The sequence below is a fragment of the Semicossyphus pulcher genome, unplaced genomic scaffold (genome assembly GCF_022749685.1).
Source record: "Semicossyphus pulcher isolate SPU_LCO1_2020_fin unplaced genomic scaffold, fSemPul1.0.p SCAF_7, whole genome shotgun sequence".
Classification (NCBI taxonomy): domain Eukaryota; kingdom Metazoa; phylum Chordata; class Actinopteri; order Labriformes; family Labridae; genus Semicossyphus; species Semicossyphus pulcher.
This window is the reverse complement of record NW_027211748.1, coordinates 14,563,164-14,589,970: the sequence shown is the minus strand read 5'-3', so window position 1 is coordinate 14,589,970 and position 26,807 is coordinate 14,563,164. Positions and strand designations below refer to the sequence as shown.

The following is a 26,807-nucleotide window of genomic DNA, read 5'->3' as shown; positions in this document are numbered from 1 at the left end:
GCTATTATTCCAACTTGGAAGTTTATATAAGACGCACAGAAGCATTATTAATCTGTATAGAATTACAGTTTTTACACCTCCATTGCACCTCACAATGTTGTGAGTCTTTGAAGACTATCACTAGGGGTCACTATAGTCAAACAATTAAGGATGTCCAGGTTCAGCTTGTCAGGCTTCATCGTCCTCAGATGAACTTAAGGCCATTTTATTTTAGGAACTCTGGATGAAAAGCCATGAATTAACTTTTTCTAACACCATTTAATTGTAAATGACCATGAATGTTGTAAACAGTTATCAAGACACTATGGATCAAAAATGTGGGGCTGACATTGAGCTATGTTAAAGATATAATCTCAAAGATTTTCATTTAAATAAATGTCTGTTATGTCACTATCTATGAGGTTACACAATAATGACTGAGCCTATGGCCCAATGATGAAAGCCTTTTCATTTGCAGTATTTAGTATTATTATGGACTGTGGCAACATTCGCAGACAAAATCACAAGCAGCGCCCAGTTAGTGACGTGTTTTCCATCAGCCAGCAGTGGTTGGTCTGCCAGAGAGGGTAGGCGGAGCTAAGCGGATGTTTTTCCGCTCTCTGCGAGTGTTGTGAGTAAAGAGTAATCTACTATGGCTGAACAAACAAAGAAAAGATCTATTATTACAGATACAAAAAATACGTGAAAATCCAAAGAGAACTTCGACATTATATGCTTTAAGAAATACTATAAAATTCATGCTGTAATATAAAAAGCTACCGTTACAATTTAAACGTACAAAAACATCAGGCTGACACTGTCAAACTAGCAGCAGCAATATGAAACTGAGAGAAAATTAAAATAGATTTTTATTTAAAATAAACATCACATAATCAACCACACATGAAATGATTAAATACACTCAAAATAAGATTTATTTGCCTCTCTACTGACTCACAGAAAACAACACATGTATTGTAAAGCTGTGCCGAAAACAAGTTCTTTTGGCATGTTTCATTTTTCAGCTAGTGTTTTTTTTTAATTTACATAACAAAAACAAACAGACAAAACCTATGTAACAAAAAAAGTACAAGATTTCAGGATGAAAACTTAGCACCTTGTTCCAGTCACTGTGATTCTTAGACTGGTGTGTAGTAGATAGGAAACCATAGTGCGATGAGAAGGTTGGCCATGATGACACTGCCAATAACAAGGCAAACTCCTGCTTGTTTAGGGTATAAGGACAGTGCAAATTCAGACACTATGATAAGAAGAAGTGTACTGTCAGATCTATTTTCATGCCACACCTTCACTACATACTTGATGCTATACACAATGACTTTCAAAACAAAAAACACTGTACATAGTATGTGCTGCTGAATCTGTGAAGAAAATCCAATGTTTGACATGAAATGGCTTCTCTAAAGAGCAAATACTAATCCTTAATACTAAGGCACTGCTTCAAATAAAAGACAAACACAACAGTGAGGTGTTACTGCGGAGACGGTCAAAGAAATCAACTCTGTGCAGGAAGTTGAGTTCCAGTGTCTCTACAACATAAACTCACTGCACAAACAGACGGTGACCACAACAGCCATGTTTAAATAGTGTGACAGAGCAAACTTTTACAGACCAAAAAAAAAAAAGACAAAAGACCTAATGTGATTGGCCACAGTGTTACCAGGTGGTTTTCTGTAGACGATAATATAATACGTGTTGATGCTTTGTGTATATACAATGAGAAGATGTCTTTCAGGATGGAGACTGACTCTGTTCCAGGTACTGTACATATACACATATTTAAAAAAATGTTTTTTGTCAGTGCAAAAAGTTCTGAGTTCATGTTAGCATAATAACGCAGGTGTCAAAACGCATTCCATCCACAGACACACGCACAGAGAAAGTGTTACAAACACACGAGAGGGCAAAGAGACGTGTACCCTGTGAAGTCTTGCAGTGGTGGAGGATGAGATCTAGTTTACTGTGAGATTTAAAGAATGCAATAAAAAAGATAGAAAGATATTTTGCGCATCGACAAGCAGATTTAGTCCCAGTTTTTTCTAAGTGTAAATCACATTCAACTTCATGCTGCTGGCCTTTAATAAAACCTTTGAATCAGGATTTTCTAAATTTATATTTATAACTACTTTTATTTGGGAAGATTAAGAAGATTTTTAGCCTTTGTGGAAGTAAATAATTTGAGATAAATCTTTTTTTTCTCCATATAAATCAAATAAATTATATTTATATATCAATTAAATATCTCAGGGGGACAACAGGCAATAAATAAACTTAAAGCTGATGATGCTGACTGTGAAAGGCTTCCTTTCTCCTCGTGCTCTTACTCTGAAAGTATAAAGCCAACACTGAGAGGAACTTTTGCCCTAAAACCTTCAAACCTGAAGCTCTAAAAGCGACGGCACACTCTCTTAAATCAGCCCTTGTAATGAAGTTCAATTCTTTATGTGAACGTTTCTGATGAAATACAGACACAAACAAAAACGACTTTGTGCACAACAAAGATTTGTAAAAGCAACATCACCCTGTTTTGTTTTAAAAAGAAATAAATCCTCCCAACCTTCTCTGGGACATCGAAGCTCGACTCAAAACTTTTGCTGCATAAAAAGGAGGAATAAAACATGAAACAGATTCCACATACACCTGCCATTAAAATCAAAATGCAGTTAAAAGATGCACCTGTACAATGCAAAGAAACCTTTATGGACTGTATACATATTTACACTTAAGTAATTACACTGAAGAGGTATTGATTGGAGTATTAGTTTTTCTTCACCACCACTGAGGTAATACAGAAAACCAGAATATAAATATGTATGTTATTATATGGGTGTTAAGGCATATAGCTGACTTTGTGTCCAGCTTAAATAAAAGACATCTTATATCTGCATCAGATTTTGACGCCAAGTGCATTTGGGGTCCATAGTTTTAGTCCTGTTTGTTAGAATCAGTAACAAACATCAGCTGTGTAAATATTAATACTGAATAAAACCTGTATGAAGGACCACTAAACACAGGCAGCAGCATCCAAACACGTATATGTCTGGTTTCAAAGACATGCTTTGTCAAACCCAATGGGTCTCCAGCCAGGTACACAAGGTGTTGTAGTACTACGGCAACAGTACAGTCAGCTCTTTATCATAGCAATACTTGGTATCTCTCTCAAGGATTAGATCTGGTAGTACAAATGTGGACTTTTAAAACGATAAGTAAGATGCAAAAGTGTATTTACAAATCCTCAGGGTCGAACAGCACAACTTGAAATCTTGAATATTTGTTTGTTCAGGCAGCTACAATACAGTTTGCAGTCTTTGCAGCACAGATAAAGACACCACACTGCGGGATATTCAATGAGACTCACGCTGTAAAACTTTGTGATGCACAAATACAGGAATCGTGCACACGCCGAAGATGAGCCTTTTGCATTCCACAATAAAAATTGCCCACACCCTCCATCACACAGTGATCCTATGCACACACTCTATAGTCTCTCTGTCAACTTACACACAGCTTGTCTGTACATATTTATGAATCAGGGTGAAACGGACGGAAGACTTATGGTTTCCCTGATGCCATAGTCTGCCTGGTGTGACAGGAAGAGGCGTGGAGGTGCGGAGACAGTGGTTATTCAATGAGCCCCTCCCACAACAAACGCTGAATGGTGTTTTAAAGGTCCATGCTAAATTCTCCATGAAGATCATCTAAGGCCACAATGTTCGTAGAAGAAAGTAATATGTAAACACTCTAAAAAAAAAAACAGAGAGAGGAGAAGTTGTGATGGCGATGCATCCCTCGTAGGATAAAAGGCCAATGTTGTTAAAATCAACAAACAAGTATGTCACAGGATAGAGAAGCACAAAGAACAGATCGTAGACATATCATATATACCTTATGACATAAGGCACTTCAAACATTACTCCCAGTGCCCTGCTTTGGAGTAGATCCACTGTTAATCTCCTGATCATCTTCATTCTCCTCCTCCTCCTCCTCTTCTTGCCAGCCTCCAAGGTGGACAGGGGTGGGCATGGACATACTGGAACCAAGGCCACTATGTGCCTGGAAACCTGGTAAGAGTGTTGATACAAAGTCACATTCTTTCTTCAGCAGAGTTTAAACATTGGAAAAAAATAATTTAAACACTGTGAATTGAAATAACACTACTTTTTTACAGATACGTACAGGTCAACGCTTGTAAAGAGCAGTCACCCGGCAAATGTACATACTGCTCCCTGTCTGTGTACACTATAGCCTATTTTATGGATCATTTCGTGAACAAAAATTCGATTCTGCATGTCTATTTGGAGAGCCATTTAATTTGCAGTTATTGTGCTTAGTTGCCACACATTTGGCTTCAGTACTGCATAACAATGAGAAATAATAAAGCAGATGGTTTGAGGTCCTGCTCCAATTAGAGATGGTGATATGACTGGAGAGTTTTGTGTCCAGAGCTATGATTTCAGCCATCTTTCTTATTTGCAAAGGGGCATTTGATTCAATGTAAATGTTAAAATGTTGAAAAGGGGGGGTTTAAAACATAAAAATTAACAAACAGGTCTGTAGACATTTTTGAGGCTATTCTGAGGCTGCAGTATTTTTGAAGTAAAGTCAGTATATATTAATTTACCAGTGTTTGGGTGCAGATCTCTCATCGGCACTGGGTTCTGCCACTGACCCGAACTTCTCTGTGGTTGAGAGCTCTGCTGGTGGAGCTGCAGAAACAAACAGTTGTCAATGTACAAAATAGCACTAGAACAGTGGTCAACAAGATATACTGAAAAGTATCCCACATGTGTTTTATTTTTTAACACCTGTAGACTCTAAAGAGGATGTCTACAGTGGATGCATGTCTGATACTCAAAGGACACATTTTGGGGAGTGTCCCTTTAAAATCCAGGCACACAACACAGAAAAAGGAGGACATATATATAAATATCAAATGCAGTGCCTACATGGTCTGCAATTTACCTCATGCAGGTAGATAGCATGGAGACTCATCTCTGCTGAGGCAAACTCTGAGTTCAGCGCATTGCTCCGGATGCGGATGTCACTGTGTGTCATACTGCAAAAGAAAATGTTAACCAAAGCTGACAACATGCCTTTGCATTTATGTACTGTGTTCTACAATATTTAGATAATTCAGTAGAAAACATACTGAATGACAAGTACCTGTCAATGATGGTGCGATCGCTCCGGTACATGGTGCTCTCCGGGTGAACAGATGTGGGCAGGAGTCCATGAGAGCGGCTGCGGCTGGTGTGTGCAAGCTGAGAGGTGGACAACGAGGCCAGGACGCTGGCAGCAGCAGAAGCAGCGGTGCTTGGCGGGACGAAGCGATGGTCTCGCCCTTGCAGCCCCGACGCAGTTAGAATGGGATGGGCAAGAACACTGGCCAACAGATTATCAGGCTGGAAACAACAACATAAATCAATACAGAGCCAGTGAGTAAATAAGATTTCACTGGAACAGAAAGGAAAAAATTGCATGTTGGGGGGGAAAAATAGCTGGGAGTTAATGGATAAATTGATGTTTCTTACCCCAGTAGCAGACTCGTTCGAGTGCAGCGAGGTGCAGAGAGGAGCCTCAGAGAGCAGCAGCTGGGTGGAGGGGCCGCCCTGTGCATCGTGATGCACCTTCTCCTTCAGATGGCTGATAAACACTGAGCTGTCCTGAGGCGGCTGCCAGCGTGGGTTCTTAATAGTGAAATGCATAAGAGACAACTCCGTCTTGCCGTTTTCAGCCTGCTGGTACACAGAGGCCTCAGTCTGTCCCTCTGACATCCACTGCAAAACAGTTAAAGATGCAAGTCAAATAAAGCAATGACATCACAACACCAAACTAAATATTCACTAAGACCTTTACTTTTTTCTCCAGTAAAAGCTAATGAATAAACTGGTTTGACAAAAGAGAAGGAACAAATCATACTGTTGGGTTTCCATGGCGTCTGATGTCCATCTGCGCAAAGGAACAGATGTCTCCGACTCCAACCACCTCCACGGTGAAGTTCCTGAAGAAGTCAATGATCTCTAGAGACTTATTCCTCAGCAGGAAGATGAGAATGAAAGGTGTAACAATGGGACTCAGCAACTCCTCCAAGATGAACACCTGATTTAAACAAAGAAAACAGCGATAACACGTCAAATGCTAAATGCATTTCTACTGCAAACATAGTGCAACATTTAGATCCCAGAATCGTCAATAAATCCAGCGATTGTAGCATAAGACAATGTACCGTCCGACAAAGTATTATCATTGACCAGGTGCTACAATAAAAACATCATCAATCCCAACAGAAACTCATCCATAACTTCAGTCTGACTCTGACTAATGTGTTCCTATCCACTCAGTTTCCCCATTCCTCACCGCTTTGTACTGGAACAGCTGTGCCACCTCGTCACGGGTCTCGCTCTTGTTAGCATTGCCCCTCCAGTGGTCTGGCATGTAGTGAATGTGTGCCAGCATACACTGCAGCAGCTGCTCTGGACACCACACCATATGCTCATCTGGGATGAAGGACCTGGCGTAGGACAGGTACAAAATATGTTAGTTTTTCAACAATACGTCTACACCTGAACATGCATTAGGAAAACATGATGTTTTGTGCAGATTGGTTTGGTCATGGAGTTGTTTGTTAATCACGTGGAAGAAGCAGGAGGATAAACTTCCTGATGTTTTACACCGACTGATCGTGATCCTGGAATGGAAAAGCCTGGCTCAAACAAAACTCACCTGGTGATAGTAATAACCACCCCCAGCACGGTGATGGCTGTCAGAATGTGCTGCACTGTCAGAACGTCCTCATCATATACTGTCAGTGCGATGAGCACAGCCAACACTGAGCCTGAGAAGAAGGCAATGTTCTTAGCCATTACAGTCAGCAGCGGTGATGTAAAGGAGTTCATGTATTTAGAAGTGGGTTTGTAGCCGCGGCCTAAACGTCCATGCAGCTCGTGATCCAGCTCATTGAAGTGTCGCAGGTATAATCGGCCATACAGGGACCAGCGCCTCGCGCCCAGGCTCCCAGGTTCTCTGCGGATTATTTCAGTATAGCTGAAGAAAGCATAGAGCACCTGCCACACCAAGATGAAGGGACATAGCAGCAAGTTTGCCAATCCCATCAGCAGGATGACTCTACTGAGCTGCTGTGCCAGCTCCAGGCGGTTTCCATTCCGCTTGTACTTTGGGTGCAGGTTCCACTTATTCTGAAAGAGAGAGCCAGGACCCCAGAAGAGGATGAGCTCAAAGTTGTACTTGAGGCCCTGGGTGAGGAACACCACATTGCCCAGCAGGGGGAGCTGCAGCTGCACCGGCAGCAGTGATTTGTTTATCATGGCCACCATGTAGTTCTTGAATCGCAGGATGCGGTGATAGATGTCTAGCTCTGTCAGCTCTTTCTTGTGTATGCACATTTGTTGCTCTCGTTGCAGGCTGATAAGCCGGTCCTGGACTTCCTGCCAGGTGAAGTTGCATAGTTCATCCTGAGACAAGGAAGACGCATTAAGCAATCTGACTTATACCACAGAGACAAATGACTCATCATTTTAGTACTTTACATTTGTCATTAGATTTATGAGGGAAACCTTTTGCTGTATGCGATGATAAAGTCTCCATATTATGCACTCACCATTCTGATCTTCAAGGCTTTGATGTAGAACTGCCTGATCTCCCAGTAGCTCAGGACATTGCAAATTACTTTAACTAGTCGATAGATCCAGAAGATGGCAGCCATGATGAGAAGGAATATAATCCAGCTGTTCTCTTGAATCCTGAATAAAAACAGAGTGCCTGTCAGATATGGCTGGCTTAATGCATCCGTTGTAAGTGATGCCTTCTACATGCATGTCAGTCGCAGCTTTATTTGAACATATAAAAATATAACAGAAAGACCCACAATGGGATATCTGAGGGGGGTAGACGGATAGCACAGGTAAAAAACCTATGAAGAACTCGACAAAGTCGTTAAGGGCAACGCAAATTTGAAATCAAGGATTCAGAATTTCTTAAGGGATTCATGACATCCCCAGATTGTAAAAATTACCTTTAATTCAGTAACACTGGGAAATCAATGCTTAAATGTTGCAATCTAACTGACACTCAACTCCTGTTTACAGTATGTGGATGAGGCAGCCTGTCTAAGATGAAGGAATCTTCTTAGTATTATATTTCAAAACACAGAACACACTTGCTATCGGTAACCCATATATTTGCCAATATCAGAGCAAATATTACGCCCTCTCTCAGGTCACTTTCAGAGGTAATAAACAAATTACATGAGCGTTTATTAGGGCAAGCATACGACTTTAAAAAATAAATTGGATAGAGGGTATGAAGAGGACAGAGAGGATCCAAAACGGTGGCACAAGCTGTTCCCAAATTAGAATTCCAGGCATTTGTGCGTCATTGACTTTGATATAGATGACTATTGAGCCACAGTCAGAATCATGAATACGTTTATGACATGCCAGCTAGACTACTTTGAGAAAGCAAGCAGAGGCTTGTGCACATTTTGGAAAAATAAATATGACAACATGGAGTTTGTGAGGGGAGGGGGGGCTCTGTCCCTTGCAACCAGCTAGTGAGGTGTCATGTGGTTGTCAGTTTGCCGGCGCAGCCAAGTTGTCAGAATCTCGGCCGGCCAGTTTTACCTCACAGAAGCTATCAATTACACTGTGCTGTTTCCTAAAGCTGGTCTAAACACGGTACACAAATACCTTCCTCCAACTAACCATTAGCTGGGGGAATGTTGCAACTTGGAGCTACCAATCACAGGTTGAAACAAACAAAAAAACAAAACTGAAAAAGAAATACATTACATAAAAAGAGATGCCACTTTTAACTATACTGATTCATGTCTTGTTCCTTTCTGCTTGTTAGTAGAACAGTTTTTGTTTTTCTCTACAAATGCACTTTACTGCTATGGATTTTAATAGAAAGACAACTTATAAATCCCCTATTTTGATTGCTGATATGTAATAAAAGAGCTCAAAGAGTCATTGCCCTCCAATATACAGTATATACATGACAGTTCTTATGGTTTTTTTTCTGGGGAAAGTAAAGAAACCCATGGGTGAAAACTAAATAAAACATTTTTTCCATATTCCCTCCCTATGAATGTGACTGCATTTTCATCTGACATAATCCAACCAGAAATTAAGTTTGACTACTAAGCCAGACAAATTAAATCCCTCTGAAGGCCTGTTCTAAAAGGGTCTAATAATATCAATGATCATGTCTGCCTGAGAACAAAGAGTCTAATCCGACTGGCTGAAATAAGGGACAGACACGTCACTTAATGGGGTAAGGCATTTTCAATTAATTTGCTTTAGAAACTAACATTCACACACTGAATGTCTTCATAATACTGTCGAATGATGATGATTACCTCTGAGTACACTGCTCGCCAGGAAGGATGGCGTCTGGAAGAGTGACCTTGTTCCTATCCAAGGGGTTGTAGCCTGGCCCAGTGTGGTTGACCGCTCGATTGGCAAACAGGACATCATACTCCACGCAGTTGACAAGGAACGTTGTGAATGTGACAACAAACAAAAACTGACTGTTAGGATGAGAGGAAAAGAGAAGTAAAGCGATTAATCACCCAACTTCATAACAGTAAAAAGACAAGAACACAGGAATGAAAAGGGGATAAATACAGGTGTAGAGTATTGGGAAGAGTGACTAGGTATATTTTTTAACCATCAAGCCACAAACGGTGAACTCAGCATATACTTAAAAGTGATTCATGTGTAATAGATAATCATGTGCATTTCCCTCATCTTGTGTGTTTACATGCTAAGTTTGTTTTGGGATGTAGTGTCTGCGGACAGATTTTCTCCAGCTAATGGTTTAAGTCGCCCCGTATTAATAATGCTATTGGGGAAAAACACAAGAAAAGGCCCAATAGAGACATGGCCCACTGGTATTAGCAATAATCTGGCTGAACATGTTCATGCTGAAGCCTGAGGCACACTCAACTGTCATAACAACTTAAAAAATTACCAGTGGCATAAAAGGATCTTGTTTAAACTGTAAGTTCAAGCTTTTAGAAACAAACACGTAACTATATCTCATGATGCGTTCGAGTGTTTTGTACTTTTTCATACTTACACAAGTTCAAAGAACTCTGTCAACATCATGCAGGCAAAGCCATTCTTTTGATGAAAATGATAGATGTGAAAAGGCTTGTTAAGGACAATATCACAGTTACGAAGTGAATTGATTATGCAGTAACAGTCAGGACAAATTAATCAACATATCACAAATATTCTGGACTCAAACATAGGAAGTGTTATTCTCAATATGGACCAATAGTATCATACATAATACAAACTATGGTGAGTGTGGAGAAATATATGGGTTTTAAATCAAAATGGCACAAACACTCCCCTATTTGGCATAACGTCAATTTATTGACAGGTGGCGAAACATTCATTTCACAATCATGGGCTCAACATGGCATTTGGACATTGGGGGATATCTCGGGCCAAAACTCAATTTTGGATTTCCCGGATCTAATGTCCCATTTCGGTATCCCAAGAAGCTCACAGTTCCTCTATTTTAGAATAAGGTCAGCACTTAGTTCACTCAAGGTTCCTTGGGGGGCTGAATTGAGGACTCACCCTTTAATATCATTGATGGAGAGTGCTCCCCGAAAGAAAACAGTCTCCTATATTTATAATAATCTCATGTCACACACCCCTACAGAATCATCTGAATGCAGATCATGGGAGGCAGATATAAATCTAGGAACGGAGACCATTGATTGGGATGCTGTGTGGAAAAATGTCTTTCGGTCATCTAAAAACCCAAATCACCAGCTAATCCACTACAAAATTTGTCACAGGACCTACTTAACACCACGTAAAAGACATTTGATGGGTTTAGCTCCCAATCCGGACTGCACATTTTGTAATCAGGGCGTTTTGGGTACACTGATGCATGTCCTGTGGGAGTGTCCAGATGTACAACGGTTCTGGGTTGAAGTTGTGGATAAGGTGTCTGATCTGATAGGGGAGAAACTTCCACTGGAACCGGCACTTCTTCTCTTAAATGATGACTCCAGGTTCAAGATTGCTGAGGCAGAACGTAAACTCTGGTTGGCTGGCATGACTGCAGCAAAAAAGATTATAGTTTTAAGGTGGCTCCCACCACACCAGTTACCAATAAAACATTGGCTACGAGCTCTCCTCGAGGTGATCTACCTGGAGTGGTCATCAGCTCGCATTAATAATTCTAAACCACGAACGTTGGAGATGTGGAAAAAAGCCGCAGAGGATGTTAAAACATTATTGTCATGACTTTTGTGGCTCATCTGTGGTAACGCTGTATGTTTAGTTTTGTAATCCTGTTTATCACTCTGTCTTATCCGATTATTTTGATTTTGACTTTGTTAATATTTCTATGTTGGTCTGTGTGCTCCGCGGGGAGGGGGTGGGGGGGTGGAGGGACAGAGGGGGTTGTTCTGTGTGTTCAGTATATGTGTTTTGTATTTGTGTCATTATTGTCTAAAATTTAAAATAAAATAAAAAGTTGATTACAAAAAAAACATATCACAAATATTAATTATTTTTTTTACGATGGCACATCTGGTGTACAACAAGAACCTGAGATGTAACATCTGAGATTTTCTGAGTAGAAATGGATTGCTGGATGCTTCCAGCCTTGCAATGAACAAATAAGACCAAGCCCAATGTTTTTACAACCCATACTACTATGGTAATAAAAACAATCAATTCATATCTGTTCTTTTAATTCGTTTTAGAAATGTAAATCAATCATCAAACGCAAGCTTTCATGGACAATTTGTTTCGGGTAATCTAGTAACTTCCTAAAAGAATGTGTTAGTCAAGAAGTAAACATTGTGAAATGTGTCAACTGACAAACATCTTGATCGTTCTGTGTGCAAGCATGGCATGATGCCAGTGACGTATGCAATGACAGTACACTGCAGGAGACCTGCTATCAAACTACAGTTACTTAAAAAGGATATTCTAGTGAAGAAGTTATCCAGGTTCTTGATATGGTGCCATGAGTCTGCAACATAAACAAGAGCATTAGATATCTTTGACCCAGTTACATCATTTGTTCAGCAACTTAATTATGTTAAATATATCAATGTGCAGTTAGTCAATTTATATTAGAGACCATTTACTCTTTAGTATTAATGACATGCTTACCTTTCAGGCCTTCAGGCACATGCACCAGTAAATCCTCCTCCCCTGGTGGTGAGTCCTCCTCAAAGTCCTCAATTCTCTGATACTCCTGGTAAGCTTCAAAGTTGGCCATTATGCTTCACATTCTTGAGGCCTCTCCTAACTGACGAGCTACTTGTAGTAAATACTGTGAAACGAATGCAGTCTGTCAACCTCAGTACATTCTGTAGCTAACTACTCCGCGATTCAAGCAAGGGTAAAGTTAGCACCTGCTAACATTAGCTTGCTAACTTGCTAGTCTAACGGACAACGCTCGTGAAACCCTACACTAACATGGTTACATGTAATATACTGTGCAGCCGTTGAGAATAAGGTCCGCGAATATTCCGCAAATTAACTGATGAATATTAGCTTTCCTTTTATACGATTACTGTACGGCTAAAGTCAAGTGTCTGGACGTTGTTTAGCCTGTGAATGATTCAGCCTCTTGTGTAGTCTGGGTGACACGGTTTGTTTTGTGCCCGACTTGGTCCGTCCATCTGCTGCTCTGAATCTTCTGTCTTCTCTCTGCTCGGAGTTCAATATTGACCCGAGCTCGTTAAATACACACAGATATGTTTCAATCACGACAAGGTGGTCTTCAGTCTGTCCCGAGGTCCGTTACTTGGTTTCCAAAAATACACCATCCCGCGAGTGTCCACTGTTTTTGTCTTTCACAAATAATGTCAACAAAACGTCATTGACGTCATTTCCCCTTTACTTTAATGTCATTTCCGTGTGTGGTTTGTAGTTTTTTCACATCACACAATAAACAAGCACCCCACTGGGCTATGCATATACTGTAATAAACCGGAAACTGTAAAGCATGTACGAATAGATTGCACAGGGTATGATGAACAAAGAAGGGAAATAAAATGCAATATTACATTGGGGAATCTGCTAGGAAAAACATCAGGTTCGTAAGGTTCGCAGTCTTCTAGTCAAGTACTTAAGAGAAGCCAGAATTATAGTGAGAATTTAATTATTTTTTTTATTATTGTGATCATTTTATTTTATTGTATTTATTTTCCTTTCCTGACAATCTACTGCTTCACACTCCAGTCCAGTAGGTGGCGGTAATGCACCTTTAAGCTGGTTTGCCAACCACCATAAAAACTCAAAGAAGAAGAAGAGGAAGGAGAAGTTTTCCCACATAATGTCCATTTTTGCTGCGCTTCTGTTGTGCTTTGTTGTACAAATGGCTTGAAATTAATCTGTCTGTTACTTGTCTCTTAATAAAACGGTACTTTTCTGCCATAAACCAATATTCACTGTAAAAACGAGGTCCCCTCTAGCCACGGAAATGCACTCGGGGTCAGAGTCAACATGGCAGCCTGCAGGTTGCCTGTGGATTAATGTAGAGCTTAACGTTTATTTAAACCTAATGAGCTTGTTTTCAGTAAAATAAGCATAAAACATGTTGCAGTTACTCTGTTGTAGAGCAAGCATCACTTCTCCGGTGCGGTCATTGTCGTTATACCCGCGGTGCAATAAAACAGCAGACACATGGAAACTTTCACGGTAGGGTAATTTGACCGGGGTACCTAATTTAGTTAATGACAGTCGACCTTTATCTGCTGTACGAGCCATAGGTAATTTATTTTGACCCGATTAGCCTTCTTTGATTGTCTAGACAGTATTTACCTCTTTGCATGGCTGTTTTCCTTGACTATTCAGATGTAAATATGTACAGTGGACTCGTCTTTTTTATGCATGTTAGTGATCAGATGACAAATTAATCAAAACAATCCTTATATTGAGGTTCAATGGATTTGTTTGTCCAACTTTAAGAAAATAAAATACATATACTGAATTTTGACATTCAATTAATCAGTTAAAGTCGTGTTCCCATCAAAGATTGCTAACATCTGCCCACTCTAGCATCTCATTTTGTGGTTGACGATTTGTGGTTTTCTGTTTTATTTGAAGACTATATCTATAATAATAATACTCACAAGCACATGTGTATATAAATAATTTCAAAGCACTGAAATAGTTTCTCACTTGTATTTTGCCTGTGTTACAGTTCCCCTGTTATTGTGATTTCAGTATAGAATTAAGAAATATCACTTACTTTTGGTTAAAGTTAGGATAATAATTGCTAGTTGTGGCCATAAGTCAAATCAATCAAACTCTTAGCAAAATATGTAGCCCCTGTTACATCAGCTTTTTAACTGTGTCATAATTAGGTTATTGCTTGCTAACTGTATCAATATTCTTTCTCATATCCAGGTGGTACACATCTCCAGGATCTCGAGCATACAGCTCCACACAGCAGCCCGGAAATGCTGTCAGCCGTATTTGGCGCATCACTAATCGAGCTGTCCGCCAGTCGGCCACCCGAACATCCAAACCCCCGGGAGTGCCTCTGAGGTTCATCCTTGGACCAGCAGTACTCACAGTCTCTGCACGACTGTTTTGCAATGTCGCTTACTGCGAGGCAGATGAGAATAACAACATCCATGTGGGAGTTGTCGCCAAAAACCCTGTGCCTGAGTTCAAATGGCATATCCTGTGGGAATTTGTCAAACCTCAACTGTTTGCTCTCATCGGTGCTGTAGTGGTGAGCCTAAATCTGTTCACTTATATGTTATCGGTGTCTCTCAAAGAATATCCTGTGACATTTTTGCTGATTAGTTAACAGTGCATATTTTCTCCAGCTTGCTTTTGGTGCAGCAATCTTGAATATACAAATACCATTAATGCTGGGGGATCTGGTGAATGTTGTGGCACGTTTCCTGAGAGAGCAAACCAGGAGTTATGTCCAGGAGATAAGAGGTCCTGCACTGAAATTACTTGGACTGTATGCTATCCAAGTAAGTACACATTCAAATATTTTTTTCTTAAGCTATTATATCCTAGCATGTCTGCATGTTATGTTCAAGTCATTTTCATTCAGAAAAAATGATCAGGGAAACTTAAAAACAGCTGTTCTCTAGAAAATGGTCTCTAATCGCCTCTTTTGTGCAGGGCCTGCTGACGAGTGGCTACATCATCCTGCTCTCAAGGGTGGGGGAGAGAGTGGCAGCAGACATGAGGAAGACCCTTTTTGCATCCTTACTGAGGTACTTATGCCCAATGTTAAAGCCAGAGAAAGCATGGATACAGTAAAATACATTTTCACAAGTCTTGCTTACGGCCCATTATTAAGCTAATGAGCGGACTACATCTGCAAATCGTCAATCAAATGTTTCTGTCTCAGGCAAGATGTGGCTTTCTTTGATGCCAATAAAACTGGGCAGCTGGTGAATCGTTTGACCGCTGACATTCAGGAGTTCAAGTCGTCATTTAAATTGGTCATCTCTCAGGTATAGGTGCTATATTTGTTTTTAAAAAATGAACTTATGGTGTATAGTTTTTGCTTTGTAATTCACACTAATTCTTCTTTGCCTGTTTGCAGGGTCTGCGGAGTATTACACAGACAGTTGGATGTTTGGTCTCTCTCTATATCATCTCACCCAAACTCACAGGTTTGACCGTAGTGGTCCTCCCCTGTCTCGTGGGAGCAGGAGCTCTCATCGGCTCATTCCTCCGCAAACTGTCCCGTTTGGCTCAAGAACAGGTGATAATGAATGTAGTATTCTCATTTTGTTTAGGATATTTGTAAGGATTATACCATGCCTTGATTACAATTTTGATTTTCACTGCCAAGCCAAGAGAGGGTGCAATATCATAACAGTAAAAAATTGAAACCCCATAGAAATGAGCAGGCTCTTTTTTGAGGAATGTGCCAGAAGTATTGAGCTCATCCTCATTTATTTATACAATATAGATCCGTTCTGACTTCTGCCCACAAATGTAAAGATGCCAAGTTTCATCACAACTTCCTCCTGACTCCTACTCCTATTCTTTTAAATGTCTGGGTTGACAGAGAAACACATCATATATCATCATCAATGCATGTTTTGTGAGATAAGTAATTCACACTCTTAATTAGCAGATGTTGCTCAGAAAGTTGTTTGGCAGCCATTACGACGTTATTACAAAGAAAAGTCAGCCTATTAAATTCATTGCACTTACAGGACGTACAATTTAAGTCACAATGAAGTACCTTCAGCAATTGATAGGAGTCTTTTAATTTGCTCTACGACTGTGTCTTTACTACACTTTGTCTGTGTTTTATTCAAGGTGGCAAAAGCGACAGGAGTTGCAGACGAGGCGCTTGGCAATGTACGAACAGTGAAAGCTTTTGCGATGGAGGAGAGGGAGCTCCAGTAAGTGACACTATACATGCAATAAACTCTTGGCCATAGTGCTTGTAGAGACCAGTAGACTGTCAGACTGTCAGAGATGATGTGTTTTCATTTACAAACTCCTTTTTCGCAGCTTATATTCTTATGAAGTTGACAAATCATGTGAAATGAATGAAAATCTCGGTGCTGGAATAGCAGTTTTTCAAGGACTGTCCAACATCACTCTGAACTGTGAGTACATTTCACTGTGTTAACTGATTGTTGAACAGATCTATAGTGTGTCAGGATATGCAGTACAGTAATGTATTTATGTTGTGTGCTTTTATTACAGGCATTGTTCTCGGAACTATTTTTGCTGGAGGGACTTTAATTTCCAGCAATGAAATGTCCCCTGGAGACCTCATGTCTTTCCTGGTTGCTTCCCAGACTGTTCAGAGGTAAAAGACATGACTTAATCCTCGATTCTCGCTCTTTATGACCGTATAAAATTGAAGTTAGCAGCTTTAATGTAACTGATGTTGGAGTATAACTCCTGTAATGTCGTTATGCTCAGGTCATTGGCCAGTATCTCAATCCTTTTTGGGCAGGTGAGTAAAACATGTGTAGAGGATGCATTCTCTGAGTGAAACACAGCCTTATAATTTATGCATGTGTTGAAAAATATTATTTAGCACAAAATCAATCTCTAACATGTGTTACAGATGGTGAGAGGATTAAGCTCTGGGGCTCGGGTGTTTGAATACCTAGCTTTAAAGCCAACCATCCCGCTCTCTGGAGGAGGACGCATCCCGTACGATTCTCTGACAGGAAGAGTCGACTTTATGAATATTTCATTCAGGTTGGAACCTCATCTAAACTCAATTCTAGACAATAAGTGAGCATAAACATCAGAGGGTACAATCTGTTCACTGTCTGATTCCTTTTTTGTGTATTTACAGCTATCCAACAAGACCTGGCCATCAGATCTTAGATAAATTCAACCTTACGTTGCCTCCTTGTAGAACTGTTGCCATTGTTGGAGAATCTGGAGGAGGTATATTCTTTGTTAATTATTCTGTAAATGTGTGACAAGTTTAAAACATGATGGTAATCATTTAAGTGTTGAATCCAATACATTGTAGGAAAGTCAACTGTGGCGTCCTTGCTGGAGCGTTTCTACGACCCAACCAGCGGCGTCATCATGCTGGACGGACTCGACATCCGGACACTTGATCTGTCCTGGCTGCGGGGACAAGTCATTGGTTTTATCAATCAGGTATAGATTGTTAAGCACGAATTTATCTGCGTTTTTCAAGCAGAGATATGAATAATTAGCCAGTTTGAAAATATTTTTTTATTTTAAACATTTTATCTCTCCCCCCCATTTCTTTGCAGGAGCCAGTTTTGTTCGGCTCATCCGTCATGGAGAACATCCGTTTCGGGATGCCAGAGGCCACAGATGCTGAGGTCATTTCTGCAGCCAAGCAAGCCAACGCTCACGGCTTCATTACAGCTTTTCCAGACGGCTATAGCACTGTAGTTGGTATGTGATCTCATTAAAACATTTGCAAGTACTCAAATTTGTGTGCCATCTTACTATTAACCTCTAAAATTCTTATCTCCAGGTGAGCGAGGTGTGACGTTATCAGGTGGCCAGAAGCAGCGCATCGCCATCGCTCGCGCCTTGATCAAGAACCCTAGCATCCTGGTGCTGGATGAAGCCACCAGCGCTCTGGATGCAGAATCAGAGCGGGTAGTACAGGAGGCTCTGGACAGAGCCACAAGGGGTCGCACTGTTCTCATCATCGCCCACCGGCTGAGCACCATCCAGGGGGCTGACCTCATCTGTGTCATGAGCAACGGCCGCATTGTGGAGGTGAGGGAGCAGAGTATTCAGATAGATAAAGGAGCTCTTATCTCCTGTTTAAAGTCCCTGCTAATTTATCAGCCCCCCTTGTGAGTTCAAAGGAGCACTGACAATATTTGACTATGCAGGTGTACTGTTGGCTTCAATTAATTCAGTGTACTGACAATGAAATTAATGAATTATCTAACAGCCTTTTCTTTTCTTTTAAGGCTGGGACTCATCTTGAACTGCTGGGCAAAGGAGGAATTTATTCTGATCTGATCCGCAGGCAAAGAGCAGAGGGGCAGAAATGAACACACCAAAACTTGTTTACTATAGATCTTCAGGGACAGTAATGGGATGTATTTTTAATTAAATGTATCGGGGAAAACCTGCCTCAGCAGACGAATTATATAAAATATGTAGTTTTATGACAAATTTATGTATGTAAATGTACAAGTGGACCAACTTGATGAGCCTGCTGTAATGAACAAACTACACTACTGTACAGTATTTAACTCAAACTGGAATTTCATGACATGGTTTTCTCTTATCCTGTGAAGAATTATAATGTATAATGTGGTAGAAAAATAATTAAACATTGTTTAATGTGTACTGTATTTGTCGTTTTTGGCTCATTATAGTTTCTGTGTTTTGTTACAAATACAGGGTTGCAAGGACAGAACGCTGGACCTAAAAAGCTGGATATTTTTTTGTTGATTGTCTCATTTTTTGTTGTGCACCTACAGTTTAAACTGTCCAGTTCACCCGGGGAAACAGAAATGTAATTTCCACTCTGGGCTTCAGTTCCATCCCACAATCATCCATTCTGTTTAGATGTGACACCTGGGGAGGAGCTGCTGTGTTGGCACCAATATAAAACTAAGGAATGATCATTTCTTTTGATCATTTTTTTTTTGTATACTTAATATATCAATAATAGTGATAGGGTTGCCTAATAGTATATGCTATATAAAAAGTGAGAGTAGAATAAGCTCAATTTTCACCCTACACCCTTTTTGATAAGGACTTAAATAAACTACTACCATTACTATATGTATATCTTGCATACTTATCATAATAGTCATCACTACTCATTAACACATTTACAAGTAGCCTGACAGAATCCGAGTAGAATGCATTTGCTGTTTGAGATATTTACAAATAGTCAATTTAAGTAAAGATTTCAGGCCTGTGTGTATGTAGCATGTTTGTAAAAACAGAGTGAAATTTTGTTTTTCCCCTCTGGGATTAATAAAGCATCTCTTCTAAAGGAAACCCACTTAAGGGGATTCTTTTATAGATATCTCATTGCGTACATAAATCTTAAGCACAGATCTTGCACGACTGTCCTCTGACTACAGTATTTGGGTCAAGTCTAAGAGTCCGAGCATCTGTTACTTGAACTGATAGTGTGTGACCTGATAGTGTGAACTAGTTTACTCTCTGCAAACATTCATTTTGCATTCCATTTACAATCAAACTCATAAATGTCATAATGTGCTCAGAGGACAGAAGGTGCTTCTGCAAGAAGATCTTGCGGCATACATGATTGTTTTGGCATCTTTGGTCTGGGTGTTGCAATTCCACTTTCTGCCTCTAGATGACCAACAAGACAAGCTTTGCTGCAGACCGACAGGGAGCAGCAACTGCAGATAGCTTTAAGCTAAGCTAGCTGTAGATTATTATCCCCATTTTGGGGCTTTTCTCAGTCATTGGTTTGCTAGCTTTGTCAAGGCTGGCTTCACAGGCCAAACATGCAGAAATATGAGAAGCTTGAAAAAATAGGAGAGGGTAAGTTTCATATGCTTTTTATAAAGTTAATATCAGCTAACCTGGTTTGCTAATGTAGCCTTCTTGTAGTTAAGGACTAGCTTACGTTAGCTAGGCTGTAAGCTATGTGCCTGCATTTACTGATGCCCTAGTTAACCATATACAAAGCCGTGTGTGCAGTTTTTACTTACTACAAATGTGTGTGTTACGAACTGTCAGACGATTTTTGCCTGCAAGTTTTAACGATGTAAACGCTAGCTTACTTTATGTAGCATGCTAATGCTAGGACCTCTCTACGCTGCTTACATGGATGCCATTCATCAACACGAAACCATGATATAACTTATCGTTTTCTCTGTAGGTACGTATGGGACAGTTTTCAAGGCTAAAAACAGAGAAACCCACGAAATTGTGGCTTTGAAAAGGGTCAGGTTGGACGACGACGACGAGGTATGTTTTCAGAATAACTAAATGTATTTCATTACATGCTAGCATGTTGTTAGCAGGCTAGTGCTAATCAAAGCTGGGTGTCATTTCTTTCAGGGGGTGCCAAGTTCTGCCCTGAGAGAAATCTGTCTTCTGAAGGAACTAAAGCATAAAAACATTGTCAGGTCAGTCTGCTGTCATAAAGTGAATTTAACTTAATAAGAGGGAATGACAGGTAGTGATTCACTGATTTTAAAATGTGAAACAGTTTGCATTTAGTCTTCAACTCCTCCCTCTCAGTGTCTGACACACAGACACCTTTTTTAAACTGCACTGAAATCTTAATGTGCATAAGCTGGATAATTGTGCAATAATTCACCTGTGCAATACGTTGACATAAATACTGCCATATACTGTTCATTTCTACAAAACTATTATTGTATATAACTCTTTTGCATCTTATTTTGTATTTAACTTTATTCTGGGAATAATATTTATTTCTGACTCTCATATTAAATAGACATAGATCACATAGATCCACTTTATTTCTTATTTTATTTTATATATAATGCTTATATTTGACATATTTCTTACCTCTATTATGCCACATATTTCCCCATGCTTCTCTCAGAGCAACTGTAATGTCCATATTTCCCCCCGGGGATAAATAAAGTATTTCTGCTTCTGATTTAACCCCTGTCAACAAACATTGTCTTAAAGCTGTCCTATCTTCTACAGGCTACATGATGTTTTGCACAGTGACAAGAAGTTAACCTTGGTTTTTGAATATTGTGATCAGGTGAGATGAAGTCATCCTGAATCTACAATGTTTTCAATTTGTAGCTTCTAAGGCTAATGTGTAACATTCCTCCTTTTACCTGTAGGATTTGAAGAAGTATTTTGACAGCTGCAATGGGGATCTAGATCCTGAAACTGTGAAGGTGAGGAAAAAAAACACCCAGAGTAACTAAACAAGACATTTTAACCAAAGACAGTTAAAAAGCATTCTGTATAGATAGCTTAATATATAAATAGCATCAGCTTGGCCTCTGACTTTCACCAGTTTGTCAGTTACATCCTTTGGTCTTGTCTCTAAAACTCTCTCTCTCTTTGATGCAGTCGTTCATGTACCAGCTGTTGAAAGGTCTTGCTTTCTGCCACAGTCGAAATGTTCTCCATAGAGATCTGAAGCCCCAGAATCTCCTCATTAACAGAGTAAGTGTTGAAGTACATTTGGACTTTGATTTGAATGCTCCTAAATATTCTTAACTATGTGAGAAAATCCTTTGGCTCAGTTTTGTATGTCTGTAATGCTGAAACCAAGAGGAAGGCAAACTAAAAGCAATACAAAGGAAAATGAGAATTACATCATTTGTGAAATGTGTAGTTATTTGTCGCACTGTTGAGTCTGCAGTTTATTAGTATTATGGAGGAAGATTTACTAACCTGTGTCTTTGTCTGTAGAATGGGGAGTTGAAGCTGGCTGACTTTGGATTGGCCCGAGCCTTCGGCATTCCTGTGAGGTGTTACTCAGCAGAGGTAGGTTGTGCTATAGAAACACAGCAGACAATTAAATGTGTAACCTGTGTGTCATTTCATTGATTTTTGGCACATACCAGCTTATATCTAAAGAGAAACCAAGTCAAAGGATTTCTGGACAGCTGGACTGCCACAGGGAGATTTTGTATCGATGCTAACTAACGATGCAAAGAGATTTCTGCTCTCAAAGTGAGACTTTCAAATAAATTGTATTTGTCCCAAATCAAGATCTAAAAATATATTCACAGATTTAATCAATGAATTTAAGTTTTCAGGCTTTATTAAAGTCTGGAAAAATCCAAGTCACAATAACAATTACAAAATGCAACGTTTTAAAACAAAACTAGTAAAGTGCAAAAGCATTAGTAGATGTGTTGCCTCTTCCACAATGTTCCAATGTTTATAGGCTGTTTAAAAAAAACCTCTATATTTGTAAGGACATTCGATGGCCTTTATTTGTTTCTCTGAGTTTCCGCTGTTACATAAACGATGGGGGAGAGAGGAACACACAGCAGCGTGTGGGTTAAGTGGTGTCTGTTGTTTTTGTTGTTGTAGATGCCGTCAGAGGGGTGACAGCAAAGCCTCAGATAGGTTTAGTGGTTTTGGTTGGCTGACCTAAGGGCCAGGCAATAAAATCTCATGAGGGGGCACTTGACCCAGGGTGTCACCACTGATCTGAAAACGTAATAAAAAGAAAACCTAGAGGGGAACAGAGTTTGAAGCTTTGAGAATTGAATGTAAGGTCATTTGAAAAGGTTGTTTCATTTCAGAAGACGTATTACCATGAGACTTTTAGTGCTGTTTCAGCAAAAAGAAATTAATGCTCCCCCTGTTATTTCACACGACATGTACAGTATACTCTATGTAGAATATGCAGCATATATCATATACGAGGACGTTCGTTTAAGTCATCAGCATTATTGCCAGCCAAGTCGAATCCCTAAAATTGAAAGAAAAGGAGCCAAATGTGTTCTTACTATTTCAAATCAATAGACCAAAATAATCCTGCTCATTAAGCCTTTTATTACTATTATTAACAGTATTAGTATCATTAGTGACTCTTATCTTCAGCAGCACTGTGTGAAGGTGGGAAAAACAAGACAATCATTTTTGTGTGTTTTTGTTCTCACTTGTATTTAATTTGATATTTTATTTTCGTGCTATTTAAGCTGCTACAGAAACACTATTTTATTTGAATTTTTTTTATGTCATGCAAATGTGACAATAACTTTTCAGATTTGGATTTTTAATATTTTAATTTCAGATACATTTTGAACATATGTGAATATATCGGCAGCTATATCGATATTGGAATTTTTTTACTCCCTAATATCGGATTCGGCATCGGCCCCAAAAATCCAATATAGGTCAGGCTCTAGATAATAGTAATATTTCAGTTGGCTTGTTTGTTTGTTTTTTCTTCAATTTTATGCATTTAACTTGAGCAGAGTTTGCCACACTTATTTTAAACTACTACAGTATGAAACCATTCATCCGCCCCACAACCCACAGTTGGGTGTTTGTAACCCTTTAAAACAGGCATTAGAACGTGCTCCATTTATGTCATCTGTGTGCATATTTTCTTTTATCTATGTAAATAAATATAAACACCACCAATGCTCCTGCCTGAATATGTGAAGTTTGCATATTACCCTTAGTAGCTAAAAGCCCATTTATGCCATTCTGGTTGGATGATTCACAAATTTTACTTAATTTTTCTCCATAAAAGTGATTTATGTAAAAGTTCTGTAGCAGGTGGTCACATAATTAACATCTGTACTGAACTGAACTTTTAAACTTTTTCAGCTGAAAGAAGTTGGAAGTGCATGTTTCAGTCAGCCCACACATTCTCTCTGGGGAAGGAGCTTTATTTTATTTCATTCCTCTTATTCTGTTTTGTAAGTGCACTCCAGCAAACACATTTTCACAAAACCTGGAATAAATTTCTGTGAAACACTTGACGAGGCAGCAGTTTGGTAAAATGTCAAGAAGGTGTAGAGTGATGGAAGCAGATGGCTGATGCAAGCTGATTATTTGGTATCACTGACAGTGCTGCCGCCTCCTTTTCTCTGCGAGATCCCTGTCAGGACAAAATAACACCCACCCCCGGGAACGGTCATTACGCTGAATATCTGAACAATTGTGTTAACACCAGTTAGGCTGTGATAATTGGTGTAATTGTTCTAATTCCTCACTTTACTCTGTGATTTGTTCGCAGGTGGTGACATTGTGGTACCGGCCTCCTGATGTGCTGTTTGGTGCTAAACTTTATTCTACCTCAATTGACATGTGGTCTGCTGGATGCATATTTGCAGGTAATTGTCTTTAAAGACAATACATTATAATATATAATAATATATTAGTATAGGGCATTTAAAACACTTAAAGCAGCAACTGGCCCCTGGAAAAAGCCACTGTCAGTCAAAGCTGGTGTTCTCTGTAATCGATAGAAGCAGTAATATCTGAAATTGGCACCATAGCTGTGGAAAAGGGGGTACAAACAGCTTGTGGTTTTGCCCATTCTACTTTCCTACAACGCCCAGCATGCATTGCATCCCTCCCTTACTACCGTTTAGCTACAGGCAACGGCTCAGAGCGGTACAGAATCCAAAAAACGACTAGAATATACCGGTGGATTGTCTAAAAAATCTTCAGGTCTGCAGTCTACATTTCAAACCTGATGATTTTGAACGAGACATGACATCGGAGGCGGGCGTCTTAGATTGAGGAAGTGTAGTTTAGCTAGCTCCCTGGCCTCCGCCAGATGTTTTATTACAATTGTGTAATGGAACAGGTAAAGGGCCGCTATAGAAAGAAGTCATTTCAACTTAAGATGTTTTTATCCCCTTGAATTTTATACATATACACTTTGCTGTTTCTGGTGTGTTCTTGGTTTCTGTATGTCCATGTTTAACGTTGGATTGATTACACCAAACCGCTATTATTAAATGTTGTGTTACATCTTCTTTCCAGAGCTGGCTAATGCTGGGAGGCCTTTATTCCCCGGGAACGACGTGGACGACCAGTTGAAAAGAATCTTCAGATATCTTTTTTTTTTAAACATCAATGGTGGGTTTTTATAACTTGGGACTTCTGCTTAGACTCTGAGACCACAGAGGTTTGTTCTGGAAGAACTATTGATCTACCATGTGATCAATGATTCACTAACGTTAAGTCCTAACAGGATGGAAACACACACCTTTTCTGTTGCAAGAAGCTTTTCTTTAACCACTTTGAACATTGTTGGGTACACCGACTGAAGAACAGTGGCAGACGATGACGAAACTCCCCGACTACAAGGTAAATGATTGATGTCAGATGATGTATTTTTTAAGATTGAAGATGGAGCTTACACCATGTGTGACTGATTTTCTTTTCTTTCTTTCATCTATTTTTCACTGCTTCTCTTTCTTGCTGCAGCCATATCCCATGTACCCAGCCACCACCTCACTGGTGAACGTGGTCCCAAAACTAAGTAGCACCGGACGGGATCTACTTCAGGTACTTTCACTTTGTTGATTTTTTTTTTAGGACTAACAAGTCTATCAACTAATTTAACCATCTGTGTTTCCTTTTATTTGTCCAAACATTTTGCTCACAAGAAAAACTGATATTAAAACATTTTTTTGTTCTCACCAGAACCTGTTGAAATGTAATCCTGTCCAGAGGATCTCTGCAGAGGAGGCCTTGCAGCACCCTTATTTTGCTGATTTCTGCCCACCCTAAATGCTAAACTGCCTCCCCTTGAGCCTCAGCCACCAGAATCAATCATCCTTCACACGGTCATTAGTACAGCTCCCAACAAGGCAAATCCCTCACCGGTTTTCACTCCCCTGCTTTAATTCTGCTGTGCCTCTGTGTGGAACAAAGTCCTCGTGGCTCTGCAAGGTTTTGGGTTCTTTTCAAGTGGCAGGTCTGTTTAATTTGGTACATATAGGCCCCCCCCAGCCAATTAGCACTATTGTGGGAGGATGCTCTATGTGTAGCATTGAATACATTTTACACCTGTGGATATGGCTGTCAACAAGAAGCCCCTCTGCTCCTAAAGACTCAAACGAACATGTGCTGTTAATTTCTGCTTTTTAAATACGTTTTTATTCATGATAAGTGCGCTCTTTGAATCTGTGGTGATCTCATAGCACGCACTGCATCCCTCACACAAACTGCCTTCTAACATGATGGTTTCTGTTCTCATTGTAGTGACTTGCGAGGCAGTTTTTTTGTCAGTTAGCTTTCATGAATAGTCTTAACATCAGTGTAGCACAGACAGTTTTGATGCCAATACCAATATCGATATTTAAGAGGTTTTTTTCCCGCAGGACAAAGCTTGGATTTTTTTTTTAATAATTGTGCAGAGATACATGAGGGTAGATACATAATGGCTACACAACTTTAAACTCAGTTTTAGCCAATGACTGTATATAAAGATGGACAATGCGTCAATCTGCTCTCATTGTACAGAATTGATGCCAAAATAGCCCCTGTGATAGGCGCTGCCATCTTGCGATGGTGACGTCATTTGGAGCCAGATTTGTACAGTGGAGATCGGCGGGTGGCGCCACCGTAGCTGCTTCCTCTAACCAAAACACACACTTAAATTACCGGAAAAAACCCACCAGCAAAGATCCCGCACGCCAGCGTGTTTAACAGCAGAACAGCTTTTTTGTGTTGGTCTAAAGCAGACGATAACAGATATGGAAACTTGGAAACTGTAGTGATTGTTTTAGTTACTTTTCCTCTCGCTGTTCCTCCTTTACCCTGTATATCCAGAACAGATCGGCTGCAGGAGCCGTATTTGTCAACAGAGCTGTCAATCATCCTTTTTACAGCATCAAATAACTCATTAAAAATAAACTTGTCAGAAACATT

General features: G+C 39.8%; 3 protein-coding genes across 3 annotated transcripts; 2 read left to right on the top strand and 1 right to left on the bottom strand.

Moving 5' to 3' along the window:
* Nucleotides 1–830: 830 nt before the first annotated feature.
* Nucleotides 831–12,857, bottom strand: atg9b (autophagy related 9B). The gene is made up of 14 exons (XM_069685300.1): nt 12,168–12,857; nt 11,981–12,024; nt 10,099–10,163; nt 9,377–9,547; nt 7,619–7,760; nt 6,724–7,472; nt 6,358–6,511; nt 5,920–6,099; nt 5,532–5,777; nt 5,164–5,402; nt 4,963–5,056; nt 4,622–4,706; nt 3,886–4,061; nt 831–3,741 (listed from the first exon to the last, which is right to left on the bottom strand). The coding sequence occupies exons 1-13, from the start codon at nt 12,274–12,276 to the stop codon at nt 3,904–3,906; spliced, it is 2,436 nt and encodes an 811-aa protein (XP_069541401.1). The 5' UTR covers nt 12,277–12,857; the 3' UTR covers nt 831–3,741; nt 3,886–3,903.
* A 657-nt stretch (nt 12,858–13,514) lies between these two features.
* On the top strand, nt 13,515–18,780 carry abcb8 (ATP-binding cassette, sub-family B (MDR/TAP), member 8). The gene is made up of 16 exons (XM_069684689.1): nt 13,515–13,703; nt 14,415–14,745; nt 14,843–14,998; nt 15,153–15,247; nt 15,385–15,490; nt 15,583–15,744; nt 16,311–16,396; nt 16,509–16,606; nt 16,707–16,812; nt 16,929–16,962; nt 17,077–17,213; nt 17,314–17,408; nt 17,497–17,630; nt 17,750–17,897; nt 17,980–18,230; nt 18,431–18,780. Exons 1-16 carry the CDS (start codon nt 13,600–13,602, stop codon nt 18,512–18,514), a joined length of 2,127 nt encoding a protein of 708 aa, XP_069540790.1. The 5' UTR covers nt 13,515–13,599; the 3' UTR covers nt 18,515–18,780.
* A 1,061-nt stretch (nt 18,781–19,841) lies between these two features.
* Nucleotides 19,842–26,246, top strand: cdk5 (cyclin dependent kinase 5). Its single transcript, XM_069684406.1, has 12 exons — nt 19,842–19,994; nt 20,335–20,423; nt 20,517–20,584; nt 21,138–21,198; nt 21,284–21,340; nt 21,519–21,614; nt 21,864–21,938; nt 24,157–24,253; nt 24,912–24,983; nt 25,180–25,238; nt 25,359–25,439; nt 25,578–26,246. Exons 1-12 carry the CDS (start codon nt 19,958–19,960, stop codon nt 25,662–25,664), a joined length of 879 nt encoding a protein of 292 aa, XP_069540507.1. The 5' UTR covers nt 19,842–19,957; the 3' UTR covers nt 25,665–26,246.
* The last annotated feature ends 561 nt before the right edge of the window (nt 26,247–26,807 follow it).